The sequence below is a fragment of the Cetorhinus maximus genome, chromosome 20 (assembly GCF_964194155.1).
Source record: "Cetorhinus maximus chromosome 20, sCetMax3.hap1.1, whole genome shotgun sequence".
Lineage (NCBI taxonomy): Eukaryota > Metazoa > Chordata > Chondrichthyes > Lamniformes > Cetorhinidae > Cetorhinus > Cetorhinus maximus.
In genome coordinates this window covers 74,628,841-74,641,382 of record NC_135898.1, presented here as the reverse complement: position 1 = coordinate 74,641,382, position 12,542 = coordinate 74,628,841, and the positions used below count along the sequence as shown (strand labels likewise).

Here is a 12,542-nt window from a genome sequence, read left to right as displayed (position 1 = left end):
AAGATGGAAAAGAAAGTGGTTTACATTGTACATCAGAAAGAATTAGCGAAAGAGTTTGCTGTATGTCTCGCAAAATGATCTTGGCTCCCTTCACTCCATCATTAATGATTTCTCTTGTTCAATGGAGATTTTAAGGAAGTGAATTCCATCTTAAAGAGTTTCTCCTGGTTTGTAAAAACATCTTGGCTATTTTCTCTTTGACCATGCTTTCACCCCATCTCAATTTTTTCCCACTCAATTGAATTTTTGTCCACCATCCTGTAATTCACAGATGTTTTATCTTGTGCTCACAGGGAGCATTATAGAAATGTATGCTGTTTTTTATCATTGTTGTTGCTTAACACCCAACAGTTATATCAGGTGTTGATTGCTGACTCATCCAGTTGAGACCAGTGCAGGATGCACAAGTGTCCAACATTAAAAACAGTGAGCTGATGCGACAACATTTATTATCTGGATATATTCTATCAGATATTATTCATATGCAGACATTGGCAGTACACATAAAAGCAGCAATTGACACCTGATACTATAAGATTTGGTACTGTCAAAAGCATTTATTGTGCCAACAGTGAGTAAGAATGGTGTATATAATATGAGGCACTGCTGTGATTGCTACACGCAGGCAAGTGTTAATGACCAGGTCCTTGCAGTCCTCAGGTACTGGGCTATATTTGCACAAGATTCCTGGGTCCTTGCTTGATACTGGCCTCCATCTGGTCTTCTGATGACTGCTATATAATTTTGGATTTTGTTTCAAGAATCAAACTTAAGAGAGTTTAAGATCCCTGGTTTGGATGGTTTGTCGGCATATATTAAAATAAGTTAAGGAAGAGATAGCAGAGGCACTATTCCATATATAAAAAATAATTTGTAAAGAAAATATTACCAGAGGTCTGGCAGATAGCTAATGCTATACCTATATTTAAAAAGGGAGATAGAATAAGTCCCAGAAGCTATAGAGCAGGTAGCTTAACATTAGTGTTAGGAAAGTAGTAGAAGTTTTATCCAAGATATAAAGGACATAAGTACCAGACCGGACCTGTGACAGGTGGTGAGAACACAGCATGAGAGAAAACTCCAATCCACTTGTCACAGATGGATCTGTTCAAGACAGTATTGGTAGGAGTGCCCACTGTACACTCCATGTTGAGAAGTCCTGTTTTCACACTGAGGAAACCTGTTAAAGCTACAACACAGCATGCTGACCAGTGGAAACAGCATAATATAGATAAGCGATCCCACAATTAACAGATCAGATCAAAACTCTGCCGTCTTGTCACATCCAGTCATTACTGGTGGTGAACAAAAAAAAACAACTAACCAGGATGAGGAGGTTCCATAAACACCTCCATCCTCAATGATTGTGTTCAAAACCAGCTTCAGCTTGAAATGTCAATGAATGATCATTCTTGGCTTCCTCTTTAGGTCACTATTACCACAGGAACTCCCTCCCTAACAGCACTGTGGGTGTACCTAAACCACATGGATTGAGCGGTTCAAGAAGGCAGCTCACCACCACCTTCTCAAGGGCAATTAGGGATGGGCAATAAAAATGCTGGCCCAGCCAGCGATGCCCACGTCCCGTGAAAGAATATTTTTAAAAATGCAAGTCGTCAACCAATTCGATTCACTCCTTGTGGATTCAAAAATAGTCAAGCACGTTGAATACAGAAAAGGTTATGGGCCCCAATCACCCATTTGTAGTGCTGAAGACTAGTGCTCCAGAATTAGCCATGTCTCTAACCAAGCTCTGACAGTACAGCTACAACACTGGTATCGGGAGGTGTCAGCTGTGGCTCAGTTCATAGCACCCTCGCCTTTGAATCAGAAGGTTGTGGGTTCATGTCCCACTCCCGGAAACCAAGAACTGTGAATGTACTCGAAAGAGTTACATGCGATCTGTTGATAACTCGAAAGAGTTACAACACTGGTATCTGACATCCACCTGACAAAGCAGAAAATTGCCTTGGTATGGCCTGTTGATAGTAAGCAGGACAAGTCCAATCAGTCCAATTACTACGCAATCAGCCTACTCTCAAGCATTGTCAAAGTGATGGAATATGTTGTCAACACTGCTATCAAGTGGCACTTACTCACCAATAGCCTGCTAACCGATGCTCAGTTTAGATTCTGCCAGGATCACACCGCTCCAAACCTCATTACAGCCTTGGTGTTAATTGTATATTAATCGAGTGTTTAATTCAGGTGGTAGGCATTACCTGGGGATTCATTTATGCTCCTATATACGGGAGCAATCCAGGGCTACCTTCACGACTGGGAGTCCTTGGGGAGGAAGCATGTGGTGTCCGCCAGGCTTTCCGTGACTGGTGAGCACCGCGGGGACTGGGGTGCATCACTGACCCCCAAAATCACATTTTAATTTGACTTTTATAAGTTTCCTTTGTGTTTTGTCTTTTTTGTTGCAGCTTCCATTTAAGGGGCTGACCCTTTTATTTATTCATTTGATCTTTTGTTAATTTGTCACCTTTTTCTATTAGTTCAATCAAAAGATCATATATATGGGAGCAGACTGAAACTGTGGTTGTTGAGTTTGAAGGTGCACATTTTAAATGTATTTTCCTGTAAACAAAAGCTTGTAAGTGTGTAAATATTAGGCTCCAGCTCAATCCTTCACCTCCTGGCTATCTGAAATAAAACACTTGGTCCAAGAGCTAAATTCCAGAGGCGAGGTGAATAGCATCCAGCTTTGACACCAAGGCAGAATGTGATCAACTATGGCACCAAGGAGTCCAAGCAAAACTGAAATTCATAGGAATCAGAGGAAAACTCTCCATTGTTTGAAGTCAAACCTAGCACAAAAGAAGATGGTTGTTGAAGGCCAATCATTCCAAGACAATGCTGCACAAATTCCTCAGGGAAGTCTCCTAGGTCCAAACATCTTCAGCTGTTTCAACCTTCCCTCTATTATAAGGTCAGAAGAAAGGAGAAATATTCACTAATGATTGCAATCTTCAGTTCCATTCACAATTCGTCAAGTAACGAAGCAATCCATCACGATTTGCAGCAGGAACCCTGACAACAGCATCCACATGAGCTGATTAGTGGCAAGTAACACACGTGCCCTAGAAATGCCAGACAATGAGCAACTCCAACAACAGAAAGACCAACCACCTCCCCTTGACATTCAATGGCATTACCATCATTGAATCCCTCACCATCAACTTCCTGGTGGTTAGCATTGACCAAAAACTTAATTGGACTAGTCATATAAACATTTTGGCTAAAAATGTCAGAGGCTGGGTATTCTGTAGCGAGTGAATCACTTCCTGGTTCCCTAAATTTTTTATTTCAGCTACAAGCACAAATCATAAAAGAGATGGAATACTCTCCACTTGGCTGGATGAGACAGATCCAACAGCGCTGAAGAAGCTTATCATCTAGGACAAAGCAACCCACTTATAAGCACCCCATCCTTCACCTTAAACAGTCACTGCCCCTCTCCACTGGCACAACATGGTTGCAGTGAGTCCCATTCAGCAACTCTGCAAAGCTTCTTTGACACTACGTTCTAAATCCACGACTTTTGCCGCTGAGAATGACAAGGTGCAGGTGCATTGGAACGCCATCACCTCCAAGTTTACTTCCAAGCCATCGATATATAGTACACCCACTTCTAAATTTAATACCACTCAAAACATCAAGGATATTTTTCACTTGCAGAAAAAATTTCAACCCTTAAAAACACTAGTTAAGTGTCTGATAACTGTTTCATCAGCTGGTTAAAGAAACTCATTGCAGCCACATATGTACCACAATGTGTGACTGGTAACCACGTCAACTGCACTGCGACTACAGCACTCAAACTGTGGTGAAGCTACAAATACGTGAGCACAGGGAGTTATTTCTGGGCCTAAAATGTGATGTTAAGCTTCAACATAGGGGCAAAATCAAGGAAAGGCAGGGCAAAAATCACAACTACACACATGTATATCCAAAAATAGGTTTGTGCTGCAACGCATTGCCTTTGTATTGTGTGCTAAGCTGAAAATGCAGCAGTGTGTAGCTTGTGCTTAACATCCACGAAGAACAACTACAAGCACCCATATAGTACCTTTAGCATAGCTAAAGTCCCCAGGCACATCACAAGAATGGTAGCAAACAAAATTCGACACTGAGCCATGTAAGGAGATATTAAGACCAAGGTAGATTTTAAGGATTAATGAGAGAGATGGACAGAGAAAAATTTAGGGAGGGAATTCTGAAGCTGAGGGCCTGTGCAGAACTTGCATTTTTAGGCTTTCTCTCAGATTTGGTCTCTGGTTCATGACTCAGCATTTATATTTTTAAAAATTACTTCAAAAAAATAAAATATCCCCAAACAAACATAAATACAGAGGTGTTGAGATATACCAGGATTTTGCTAAAGTAACAGTTTGGTAACTGTAATGGTGAAGCAAACTCACTGATGATTTGCCAATGTCACTCTTAATAAAACTCTCAAACATCCCTTTAACTTCATTAATTTTGCAGAAGTTTCCACCCAGGAACTGCAGTCATCTTTTCTTAGACACATTAAGCTACAGCCCTGGTTATTCCAGTGAAAATATGCTTGATTAATAAATAATATGAAAACAGGTCTGGCTACTGTTTATATATGCAAGCAAATCAATTTGACTTGTTGACAAAAAATGTAAAAAAAAGTACCAATGTTGCAACAGCAGTTAACAGGTGTGTGAAAAGCACAGTGAAAAATTAGTGCCAAAAGGATCCTTAAACAAATTGATTTAGACAAACTTAATGATTTAGCAAAATTTAGCATGTACTCTATTGTTTCTCAACAATCAACTAATGACAACACCAGAGTATGTCGGATTACAAGACACAGATGCTGCAATACTTTGACACTGGCTTTTAAAAAAAATATTTCATGGGATGTGGGAGTCACTGGCAAGGCCAGCATTTAATGCCCCTCAAGATGATGATGGTGTATGGCTTTCTTGAACCATTGCAGTCCATCTGGTGTAGATAACAGTGTTTTTCAAGTGGGAGTTCAGGTGGGAGTCATCTAGCTCCCTACTGAACACTTGCAGTGAATCTGTTAACTTGACCCAGTAACAGTGAAGGAACGGTGATATAATTCCAAGTCAGGATGGTGCATGGCTTGGAGCGGAACTTGCAAATGTCCTTCTAAGTGGTACAGGTCATGGGTTTGAAAGGTGCTATCGAAGGAGCCTTGTTGAGTTGCTGCAGTGCATCTTGAATATGGCACACACTACTGTCACTGTGCATTGGTGGTGGAGAGAATGTTTAAGGTGGCGGATGGGGTGCCAATCAAGTGGGCTGCTTTGTCCTGAATGGTGTTGAGCTAGTTGAGTGTTGTTGGGGCTGCACTCATTCAGGGAATGCGAGTATTCCATCACACTCCTGACCTGGACCGTGTACTTTGGGGAGTCAGCAGGTGAGTTACTTGCCACAGAATTCCCAGCCTCTGACCTGCTCTTGCAGCAACACTATTTAGATGGCTGGTCCAATTCAGGTTCTGGTCAATGGGGACATTGATAGTGGGGGATTTGGTATTGCTAATGCCATTTAATGTCAAGGGGAGATGATTAGATTCTCTCTTGTTGGAAATGGTCATTGCCTGGCACTTGTGTGGTGCAAATGTTACTTGCCACTTGTCAGCCCAACCATGATGTTAGTCAATCTTCACAATTAAATATATTGCTAAATCTGGGAGAGGGAAGTAGGCAGGGAGTGAAATATGAATGTATAAGAATAGTGGAGAAGTAAAGGCCAGCTGGCCCATTAAGCCCATTGCCATGGTGCAACTGAACTTTGTGACACCAACTGCAGCCCCCCCTCCCACAATCCAGCATACCCAGCAGCAGCCTTAGATTTTTTCAGTAGAGTCAAAAATCCAGAGAGGAAAACCATAGGCCAATTTGGGGAATGAAAAGATTATGGAAAATTTCTCTCCAAAACTAACAACCATAACTGAGACACAATGCCCAATGCCTCACCTATCTTTTATAAACTCAATATTAATCATAACTAAAAACTTATCCAGCTCCCCACCGAACGTTTGCAGTGAATCTGTTAACTTTTTTCCCTAAGGTTGACAACCCTCTGCAAACGAAAGCTCTTTACATCTAACCTGGTTCTATGCTTCAGCAATTTATATACATCTCCCCTGATCCTACCTAAGCTGTGTCATTGAAATAGTCTATACAAATGGACAGGATCTAATCCCTTCATATTTTAAAGATCTCAATCATATCTCCTCCTTGTCTTCAGTTGCCTATGGATAAAAACACTCAGTTTTTTATGCCTATCATGGTAACTGAAGTCCTTTAAGCTTTACATTTGTCTGGTGGCCTTCCTCTGAACCTTGTACCATCTACCATGCAAGGCAATTGAAATGGGACACAATATTCCAGATGATGCCTAACCATGTTCTTATACAAGGACAGTATAGTGCTTTAAACAAAAACAAAAATAGCTGGAAAAATTCAGCAGGTCTGGCAGCATCTGTGGAGAGGAAGACAGAGTTAATGTTTCGAGTCCGTATGACTCTTCATCAGTATAGTGCTTTTTTGTTTTGCATAGGATTGTCCCAGCAATACATCCGAATGCTAAACAATACTAACAAAAAAATACAATATGAATTCATTACAAACTAAATCAGAGCTAACTTATTTATTTTTCTAAATGTTGACTTTTTTTATAATCATTTAATGACATGGAAGATCATGAAATCCAGGCATTAACAGCACTTTGGGCACCATTTGGTATATACTGCTGTAGAGAGTAGTAAATGTTTAATACCGGAGTGTTCCAACAAGATTAGTTTCAAAGCTGTGGTTACGCAGCCACAGTTATATTATCTGCATGTCAGAAACTCAGCTCCCAAAGCTTTGTTCAATAACCAGCTGGTAGCAAGACACAGCATAGTGAAGGGTCAAACAAACATTTCAAAAATAATCTAAAGCAAAGAACTAAGGAGTGTAGCAACCAGGGAAATATAGTCAAAGATAACACCTCATAATTTAAAATTAATTTTGTGTTAATATTAAAAGGAAAGCATTGCACAGAAATGTCAACCAGCAACAAGTAACAAATGGACAGCAATAGTCATGAAATACATCTGGTCGTCAATTTGGGTTATGTAGGAGGCTGCAGGCTCCATCTACAAATGTTGCTCACTCGAATTGTATTCAATGTTCATGTGACTTGCATTATTGTACAGCACTGTTATTTTATAATAACTAATCTTGGTGAACTAATAATATCAGTTGAGGAATTACTGTGTTAGAGATGTATCGATTAAGTTAACTCATGTCGCCTATGCTGAGCTTTGAAAAGGCATAAACTACAGTGCTTTAATTCATATGCAAACCAGACTTTAATACATATCTGATTGTTGATTGAACAAATGGTAGTTACACCATTCATAGTAGTTTTAATAAAATAGAGTTGCAAATTGGGGAGATGGGAGCACATAGGAGAGCAAGGAGGAGAACCTGCCTCATGGAGGGCTTGTTTACGTCTTACAGGTCATGTTAACTGAATATGCAGCGCTTGGAAAATCTGAATTGTGACATGCAAGTATTGGCTGAAATTGATTTAAAGAGTTCATCAACACTCCAACTGCTTTGCTCATGTCTGTGAACGTGACCATTGTATTAATTTTCTTCAGGTGCTGGATCTTTCTACGAACTGCATGGTGAACTTCCTGTTGAGCTCCAGTATCCACATCCAATCATGATTAGATAGATACAATGTTTTGGACACTCACTGGTTCCACAAGAATGCAGATGAGTAACTGAACATACAACAAAAATACATGCTAATTCTGACTTCCAGAACGTGGTTGAGTGTGTAGAGAAAAAGATGCTAGTAGTCAGTCCAGTCAAGTAAAGACTTTCATTCTTTTAAAATCGAGATAGCCTACCATACCCAGAAAATAATTCTTCCAGGTGAATGCACAATATTCAAGGACAAGATTGGACTCCTTCCTTCTTAATCTGTCATGATTTGTTGAAGTTGAAAAATGAATTGCAAAACTGACTTCAGGAGATCTTAACAATGGTCTATAAGTTTTGCTGATAACACCAATGCAGAAGTTACCAGTGGCAGAACACAGTGTAACCAAACGCAAGAAGTGGTGTAATGAATTATAGGGCAACATTTTCAAGAGGTAATAGCCTTCGCCTCCATTCAGAGAATGAGCAGGCATGGCCTATTAAACAACCTGTCTGATTTTAATTGGATGGCGTATAATGGGCAGCTGATCCATTACTACCTGATTTCTGTCACCACAGAAAATTAAAATAATCTTATCAATGTTTTCAAACAGTAATTTAGGTGCCTGGATCACTTGGAAGGCCTTTTATAGTACGGTACAATTATATATTGTGCATAATAATTCTTTGTAATGCGTTGCATATCTCTCAAATTAACCCAAGAAGAACCATGGCATAGCTAGCTACCTTGGTTAATTATAATTACTCTATAATTCAAACCATTTTATGTGCAAAAGATGACCAATTTATCAAGAGTAGATGATGTTTCTAACACAATCAACACTTCAGATGTCATTTCCACCACAGAGTGGACTGCACACCAGCCATTCAATAATCCAGCACAGAATAAAGTGAAAGTTGCCATATGAAGCTCTGCATTTGACCAATGGCACTGGAAATAATCTTGTTATTGCAAAGCTCTTAGCTGCAGAACCATTCTTTCTCATAAATTCTCTCTGTCATCTCAGATGACTTGAATATCGCCACAGAGCAATAAAAATTGACAATTCTTTTAAGAATTCAAGCTAGATAGTAGCAAGGCTATTATTTTTCTTTATAGAGTCAAGGAATGCTTTGAAAAAGCTGTACTCCCTTAGGCTCTCCTCTTAATGGCTGTGCTTATTGCTCCAATCCAATTGATGCATCATAACATCCATCACCCCAGTCCAAAAATATGGCTCCAATATATTGGATAACATCAAACCATAAAAGCATACTTTGACAAGTTAATATTGTCTAGACCCCAATATTAGATTACCATCTTGTAATCACTTCAAGTTACCTTAAGTAAAATAACATGGATGATAAATGATATAGGATCAGTTTTAATCATTTTATTTTGCACCAACACCACCTTTTTGTGAGCTCCATATCATAGCATTAATGTGCTTACAAATTCTTATAATATCATATGCTAGTCCTTTCAGCCTTTCTAATTTTCCTTTCACCTCCCCATTACATTTTCAATATTTGGTATTGCTGACCCTAGCTTGATCATATGCCTCCATTTTAAATTAATTTTAATAGTGCTGTTTGTCTCTGGAACGCTGTTCTTTGAAGCACCATTTCTTATCTGAATACATCTATTTTGTACTCTCTCCATCTCATATTTAAAGATTCTCCATTGTTACCCCATCAACCATTTGCTAGCCAACCTGTCAATTAATTTAGGTCATTTTATTTCTTAATTCACTGAATTTTCCCTCTTTCTAATCCAAAACCCGTATTTGCCAATTATTTTATTTGCCTAATTTTTTTCAGAGTTAAATCAAGCAACTCTCTGTTCCTTGATGAAAAAGAAAAATAATGATCTAAAAAGCAGTTCTGGGTACATCGTAAAACATTTTCTGCACTTTGAGGAACTGCATTAGTTTTATCCCAGTTTCTCTTCAGGTAGTTAAATTCACCCAATGTCACTGTCCCATGGTTTTTGCATATCTCAATCAACTGTTTGAAGATCTCACCATCTGCTTTAATCTCTGCTGTCTGGTGGTCTGTAACACATACCTGGAACTATACCATTTCCCCTCCCGTTTCTTAACTCTATCCATATGGATTTAGTCATAATCTAAATCTCTAGAACATTCTTCTCTCATCCTTTACTCCCTTCACTTGTTGTGGAAACGTTAAAACCAGAAAATTACAACTCCTGTCCAAACCATTACAGCAACCAAATCACATCCTTGCAGTTATTAACATTTACAATGCATATTTAATAACCATTTTGCAATTCCCCAATTGAAAATGAACAGCAGCATCATTCTGCAGTGTTCATGTGAACCAAGTTCTTGCGTGGCATCAATTCACTGCCTATTATCTCGAAGATTAACTATGGTTACAGTATAAATTATATACAAAATTAAAAAGTAGGTAATATTCAACATAATTGTTTGACTTGATTACTGGTACTGTTACCTACGATTGAAAACAGGTCACTAGTTGGCAGATTAATACATTTTTCAAAATTAAAATTTCTGACAGGGCAGTTCGCTGGTGCGCCTCATCGAATCATGATGTTTTTTTAAAGCAATGAGGTTCTTTTTTCAGATAAGATTCTTCTATTAACCGCTTCTACAACTTTGCCTCATCAATTAAAGTTGCACTGCGGGTTACAAGTGGCCGAGGGAAGAGACTCTTGCAAATTCAGTGCTTGGCCTCGGTTATTCATGTGGAGCGATCGAGCGGAATGATTATTGAGGATTCATTCTCAGGAAAACCAGGATTTGAATAAAGGCACACACACACCGTGCCAGCAAACACTTGCCAAACGGCACCCCCACCCTCCCAAAATAAAAAACCTGGCGGAACTCCTTTTAAAACTCATTTCCAAATACCGACGCAGGACTTTACCTCGTCTTCCAAAAGCGTCGGAAGCGGTTCGAATTCGTAGTACTCCCTCTCCTCATCTTCCTCGTAATACAGAGCCATCGCCGGCCGCCGACACCTTTCTCACTGGGATCTGACAGTCAAACAATTCAACTTCGGCGGCAGAGGGAGGGAGGGAGGGAGGGGGAAAAATAAACCAAAACTGCCAGCAGAGATCTGCACCCTTACCGACTGCAACCGGGGTTTGTTTGACATGCAGTTTGGGGAGAGGGTGGGAGGGGGGAAAACAAAACCACACTGTTAGTGCAGCGGTGACTCTTCAGAACGGATTACTCACCCCGCCGAAGGAAGAATATTCAACAGAGACACTTTTTGAGAGGAGGAGATGGGGGGGGGGGGAAAGAGAAACATGAATTCATGTCATGTTCACATACTCAGTCCCCTCACCCCCCCCACACACCCACCCCCGGGGCTGCGGAACTCGCTCTCCACTGGCAGATTTAAAAAAAAGACTTTTGATCACGGATATTCCCCCCCTTTCTTGTCAGGTTTGAGATTGGGGTGGTTTAAATATTTCTTCTTCTTCACTCCTTGGCCGATCGACTCTCGGTCAGTTTGCTAAATGCTGGCTGCCATGGCAACACCTCGACACAGCCGCAAAGCCGCATCATCCAGTCAGTCAGTCAGTCAGGCAGCACCTTCACCTCCCTCCCTCTCCCTCTCGGCGGAGGCACAAGCGGCTCCACCTCCGGCCGGCGCTGCGGCGGCGTAACCGCGCTGCCGGCCCCGACCCAACGCCACCCGCTCAACTCAACTCGGACTTTGCGCCCCTGCTGCACTGAACGCAGCTTTTTTTTTCTCTCTCTCTCTCCCCCTCCCCCCACCCCCCCCCTCCCTCCCCAGCTCCTCAGTCTTGGTTTTGTACTTTTAGCACTGCAGAGACCGCAGTCTGTGATTGACGACCACAAACCGCGGAGGGCAGCAAAGGTGGTTTCTGCTATTGGACCAGGGGAGGCATCGCCAGCTAAGAGAGCCCCCACAATTCGCCACCTGTTACCTCAGTCAATCCAGACAGAAATAGTCGGGGAGGAGGAGGGGGTTAAAAACACAGGGATCCCGATGGGCGATTAACCCTTGCCAGTTTGTTGCCACGCTGTCTGTTCATTTAAATGATGGTCGCGATCAGCCCAGGGCTAGGCGGGCTGCTGAGCGACTGCACATCTCAACAGGGTTCCCCCCCCCTCCCTCCACCAGGGTTTAACCAGGTTAGCACACTGACAGGGGGTTTGTTGGGTGCGGCAAGTGTTTGGGGAAGACTTTGTGAACAGCAAGAAGAGTGAAAATAGCTAAAACACAGGGCAGAGATGGTGTTCCAGGGGGTTTCAGAGGCAGCTCCGGAGGACTTGGTGGAGGAGGTGGCTTCTTCTAACAGGGCGGGGTGGTGGTCCGCAATCGGTGCCCCAGGCGGATGCTAAATAGGCAGCTGGAATCAAAGCAAGCAGCCGAGCCTGGAGGACCTGGATGCAGTGCAGGGAGAAGTTTAATGACCTCACAAGTGGCCAACAGCAGTGAATACATATTCAAATGCCAAATCCTTACAGATGACCGACTAACAACCTCACGCACTGCTGTATATATCAACCCTATTTCACTCTTCATTGAGTATGATTCATATCAAGCATAGCCTAGCCTCACCCTCAGACACTTCGCACTGCTGCAAGTCTCACGCCCACATCTCACAACATGCACACACTACTCAACTCTGACAGGCACATCACCCAAACACATTGCATCACACTCACAGACACACATCCCCGTCCCTTGGAAGACAAGGTAGCACATAAACGGTGGCAGCAGCACCCAACCGTTGGGAACAGGCGTGGCTGCATGTCCTCACCCCCATGGGGGAGAAGGTACTGGCCTTTACTGGAGGGTCAGTGGCAGGGCTGA

The 12,542-nt window shown here is 41.6% G+C and overlaps 1 protein-coding gene across 1 annotated transcript in view; it reads right to left on the bottom strand.

Annotated features, from left to right (window-relative positions):
- Positions 1-10,744, bottom strand: part of kndc1 (kinase non-catalytic C-lobe domain containing 1) — a 252,960-nt gene extending 242,216 nt beyond the window's left edge. The window contains exon 1 of the mRNA XM_078564922.1: positions 10,617-10,744. Within this exon, the coding sequence (XP_078421048.1) occupies positions 10,617-10,694 (78 nt within the window). The 5' untranslated portion in view covers positions 10,695-10,744. The remainder of the gene's footprint in view (positions 1-10,616) is intronic.
- Positions 10,745-12,542: the final 1,798 nt, after the last annotated feature.